Source organism: Lactuca sativa, chromosome 6 (genome assembly GCF_002870075.4).
Source record: "Lactuca sativa cultivar Salinas chromosome 6, Lsat_Salinas_v11, whole genome shotgun sequence".
Lineage (NCBI taxonomy): Eukaryota > Viridiplantae > Streptophyta > Magnoliopsida > Asterales > Asteraceae > Lactuca > Lactuca sativa.
Genome location: NC_056628.2, coordinates 91758360 through 91763897, shown reverse-complemented (window position 1 = coordinate 91763897; position 5538 = coordinate 91758360). Strand labels below are relative to the sequence as shown.

The window sequence follows — 5538 nt, the reverse complement described above, 5'->3', positions numbered from 1 at the left end:
CTTTTTTTATTCATCTTCCCACCTCTTCCACTTGTTGCTTGTTGGATTTCTGCCTCCTTGCCCTTATTAACCTTTCCCCATTTATTAATTATAAATTTTACCCTGTTATATATTTCCTCCTCATTCATAGGTTTTGGAGAGGGTGAGAACTCTTGTTGTCCATTGAATGCCTTATTTTGTCTTCTGAACGGGTGATCATACAGTAGAAATCTTCTATGACCAGCATAACTCTGCTTATTCGATTCAGGGAGTCTAATGCAGTGTGTCTCTTCACCACACACAACACAACCTTGAAAACCGTTGTATGGGCAACCACTTAATGTACCTAAAGCAGGATAATCATTAATAGTCCATAACACAACTACGCATAGTTTAAAATGCTCTTATGCATATGCATCGTATGTTTCAACTCCAAAATCAAATAATAATTGCATATCATCAATAAAAGGTGCTAGGAACACATCAATATCGTTTCCTAGTGTTCCCGAAATCAATAACGAAAGCATGATGAACTTTCTCTTCATACACAACCATGGTGGAAGGTTGTAAATGACAGTTAAAACAGGCCAAACACTATGACTCCTATTTCCTCTGTTCACATCAACCCCGTCCGCCGAAATGCCTAGTCGTAAATTCCTTGGTTCGCCAGCAAAATCAGGATATTTGTCATCAATGGCAGCCCATGCTGGTGAATCAGCTGGGTTACTTAAAACTCCAACATCCACCATTATTTCTGTTGCGTGCCATGTTAAATCTTTTACAGTTGTCTTAGACTGGAAAAGACGCTTGAAACGCGGAATAATTGGAAAGTACCACAAACATTTTGCGGGAATATTGTTGTAAATTTTATTTTTTTGTTCATCAACCTTCCATCTTGATTTACCATAAGTAGGACATGCTGCCAAGTCTGTGTATTCTTTTCTGTAAAGTATACAATTGTTGACACATGCATGTATCTTAGTATACCCTGAACCCATTGCCTTAAATGCTTTTTTCGCCTCATATGTACTACTGTACATTTCGTTTCCTTCTGGTAACATGTTTTTTTTTTTTTATCAAAACTAATAATTATGTAAAGCACTTATCTGATACTCCATACTTACTCTTCAAGTTGAGTAGTTGAATGATTGCAGATAACTTTGTGAAATTATGACACCCTGTGTATAGGGGCTTCTCGGTATCCTCTATCAGTTCTCTAAACTTATCAGGGTTCCCAATAAAATTTTCTTCTACAACTTCAACCATCTTTACAGGTTCTGCAGCATCTGTTGGCATTTCTGTGTTCATGTTTGTGGAATCTACAACGTTTGACGTATCCATGTCAAAATTATGTTCATATACATAAATTCTTGGTGGTTCTTCTGTTTCTCCATGCTTATTCCAATTTGTGTATGTTTGATCAATTCCATTCCTGAATAGATGATCATCTACCACATCCACCGAATGACATATGTGGTTTACACAGTTAACAAATGGACATGGAATTCTTATCTTTTTTTTGGTATCTGCAGGATCATTATGTTTAGAAATCTTGTAATTGTGCACTGCATATTTGATAAATTCTGCAACACCTTTTACATAGGTTTCTGATGTTCTGTACGCTCCCATCCAAGACTTATCCATATTCAGCTTACAACAGCGTCAACAAGCAATATACGTTTCTTGTTTATTGACTCATTTTAACAAACAGTTGGTGTGCATAAACAAAATAGATCACATTACTAATAAATCTAATATCTTGAAAGAAAAATACTTGTAATTTCCTGTATTAATTAAATGTAGTATTTCTACCTGTATGAATTTGATTTTGACGCAACAATTTCTGGTTGAAGAAAAAACGTAGTTGTAGTGCCTTTGTAGTTATCAACGATTGAATCGATAGGAATTCATATTGTCTAATTTGGTATATTTACGTAATGAGTCTGGATGATCAGGGGTATGTGGAGAATTGATAAAAAAGTGAATGATCAGGGACATATTGAGGCATTAAAAAATGTTGGTAATTGGTTTCGAACCCATGACACTCCAAAATATACCAATAACTACGTTGACACTTACCAAGTGGGGTATCTGGTTGTTTGCAAATAATTGCTTTACCAAAAAAACAAAAACATTAACCAAAAGAGAAAGGAATCCAGTAAAACCGATCTAATACAAACACAGTTACCAGGAAATTATATAATTTTGTTTGTTTTATCATAATAACAATTAATGGACAGATATACCCTTGCTAAAACAATCTTAATTAACATATAAAACATATAATATATATGACTGTTATACCCTTGTGTTAGCATAAACACAGGTTACAACTAAGTTTCAAAGTACATTGCCATCTTAATAAAAAATATCTAAAACAGGGACAAATAGCAACACATGGACATAATTAACATATAAAATATAGAATGATAAGTAATTACCATTTTGCCCATAAAACAATTACATTAAAAACAACATCAAATCTGGACATATAATATATAAATGACTGTTATACCCTTGCTAAAACAATCTTAATTAACATATAAAACATATAATATATAAACGACTGTTATACCCCTGTGTTAGCATAAACACAGGTTACAACTAAGTTTCAAAGTACATTGTCATCTTAATAAAAAATTATCTAAAACAGGGACAAAAATGCAACACATGGACATAATTAACATATAAAATATAGAATGATAAGTAATTACCATTTTGCCCATAAGACAATTACATTAAAAAAAACATCAAATCTGGACATATAATATATAAATGACTGTTATACCCTAGCTAAAACAATCTTAATTAACATATAAAACATATAATATATAAATGACTATTATACCCATGTGTTAGCATAAACACAAGTTACAACTAAGTTTCAAAATACATTGCCATCTTAATAAAAAATTATCTAAAACAGGGACAAATATGACTCAGTTACAAGTTATGCAAAACATGGATATAATTAACATTTAAAATTATTATGATAACTAATTCCGATGTTGCCCCTAAGACATTTATATGGCAAACACCATCAAATTTGGTCATATAACATGTAATAGACTGTTATACCCCTATGTTAGCAAACAACATGGCCTTTTTAACAACATAATATATCAAAACAGGGACATAATGTAAAACATCAAATGTAGACTTACTATATAATTAAAACAATATGACCTATAGACATAATATATAACAATTCATTAAATAAAAGAGTTTCATATTAAGTACAAAAGTAGAGTATCATATTCACTCTATATTAATCACAAAAAAGATTACAACATAGTTCACCTAGGCTATGTTTTTCCATGCTGCAACATTTTCTTTCGCCATGTCCATAGCATCCTCCATTTTTTCTCTTGGAATTGTCATGTTCAGCATATGTTGGATGTATGCTATTCCATCATCAACCCAAGCCGTTAGATGTTCTGTTACAAACATGTGAATAAGCTTCTCAACACGTTTGGCTGGAGAGTTCATCAAAAAGTGTGGGAAATTGTTTGGAACAAACACTGGCCTGTGTTCAACATAGAGATGTTCAATCTCTTTGAATTCGTGGGCCCTAACTAACGTCTTGAATGGTTCCAAACATTCATCATTTAGTATTGGAACCATTGACAACCCACTGTGTTCTCCGATGAGCATATGATACCAGTTCCCCAAACTGGTATACCCAAGGCTTCTAGAAAAACGCCCAAGCAACTCCATGTCTAACAAATCGATGTTCACATGAGAAATGAAGTGAAACTTGGTCTGTTGATACGCCTTGCCTGGGTAGTCTGTAAAGAACCCACCATGGACAACGTAATGGTGAAACGTTTGTCGTTTGCCTTCCCGTATTCAACCACCGGTTTGTTTTTTGGTGGTTCTGCGCTTACACTCCAGAGATTGAAGTTCGGACGGGCCCACAAATCATCATTCATCTTCTTTTCTGAAAATCAATGTATTTTTTTTCAAAGAGGAAGAAGGAGTAATCGAATTTATCGTAACCTAATGAATATGTGAGAATGACGAAATTGACATGAGCGAACGGTTTATAAGGATCATCAGTCGGAGGTGAAGCGACGTCGACTGAGGCCATCACTTCTCCGATTAATCGCAGTCTACAAAGGTAGATTTCGAACGACGGTTATTCGGCTACGATAATGATTCCAAATTTTTGTATTACACATTAATATATCTAGTATTTACATTAATATGTATTATATTCATGTAAAAAACTATCTACAATATTAATTAAATATAATATCCATACTAGCATTGTTTTTTTATCAAACAAAAAAATAAATTTATAAATTTTTTATTAATATGTAAAATTAATTTTTTTACCTCATTTGGTCATGTATGGGTGTTGGTTGTGGGTTTGGACCTCATTTGGTCATGTCCATAGTGTTGATTGTGGGTTTGGACCTCATTTGGTCATGTCCATACTGTTGATTGTGGGTTTGGACCTCATTTGGTCATGTATGGGTGTTGGTTGTGGGTTTGGACCGCATTTGGTCATGTCCATAGTGTTGGTTGTGGGTTTGGACCTCATTTGGTCATGTCCATAGTGTTGGTTGTGGGTTTGGACCTCATTTGGTCATGTATGGGTGTTGGTTGTGGGTTTGGACCTCATTTGGTCATGTATGGGTGTTGGTTGTGGGTTTGGACCTCATTTGGTCATGTCCATAGTGTTGGTTGTGGGTTTGGACCTCATTTGGTCATGTATGGGTGTTGGTTATGGGTTTGGACCTCATTTGGTCATGTCCATAGTGTTGGTTGTGGATTTGGACCTCATTTGGTCATGTATGGGTGTTGGTTGTGGGTTTGGACCTCATTTGGTCATGTATGGGTGTTGGTTGTGGGTTTGGACCTCATTTGGTCATGTCCATAGTGTTGGTTGTGGGTTTGGACCTCATTTGGTCATGTATGGGTGTTGGTTGTGGGTTTGGACCTCATTTGGGTTGGATAAGGTGTCTAAGTCCATAACTATTTCTGGTAAGTACTTGACCCGACCCGGCATGGTCCATTTGGGTTGCATGGCACCATGCAATTGGATAAACTAAATGAGAGAAATAACACATATGATTTATTAATATATTATAAGTTCTAATATATTAATAATATTATTTAATTAGTATTGATCAAGAATTAATTTAGAATTAATTAAGTGATTAAAAGATTACTAATGAAATATATGGGTAGATTATGTAAATCTTCCATATCTTATATAGTGGACTAAGATACTTCATGGATTATCAAGTTGGGTTCCACCCATAAGATGCTCCATGGAGTTAACCCATGGATCAAGAAATGAATAGTCATGGAACATTAGGGTTTACCTAATGCAACACACTATATAAGCAATGTAACTCTCCCCAAAATCGGCTACACTAAGAGAAACAAGAGGGCTTGGCCGATTTTGCATGTGTTAGAGTATTCTCTCAAGTTTATTCTTTTCATTTCGTGTTGTGTGAAGCATTTGAGGCATCACAGTTGAGGTGCTAGGCTCACAAGGTTTCAAGGAACACTTTCAACAACAAGGTATGTAGTTCTATCTTTTATACA

General features: G+C 34.7%; 1 protein-coding gene across 1 annotated transcript; it reads right to left on the bottom strand.

Moving 5' to 3' along the window:
- Positions 1 to 383: 383 nt before the first annotated feature.
- LOC111895946 (uncharacterized) lies at positions 384 to 1623 on the bottom strand. The gene is made up of 2 exons (XM_023892002.2): positions 1104 to 1623; positions 384 to 1030 (listed from the first exon to the last, which is right to left on the bottom strand). The coding sequence occupies exons 1-2, from the start codon at positions 1621 to 1623 to the stop codon at positions 384 to 386; spliced, it is 1167 nt and encodes a 388-aa protein (XP_023747770.1).
- Positions 1624 to 5538: the final 3915 nt, after the last annotated feature.

Coding starts and splice junctions, on each gene's coding strand:
- LOC111895946 (XM_023892002.2), bottom strand. CDS start 1,623: ATGGATAAGTCTTGGATGGGAGCGTACAGAACATCAGAAACCTATGTA. Junction 1,031..1,103: donor TCAACTACTCAACTTGAAGA/GTAAGTATGGAG, acceptor ACATGTTACCAG/AAGGAAACGAAATGTACAGT.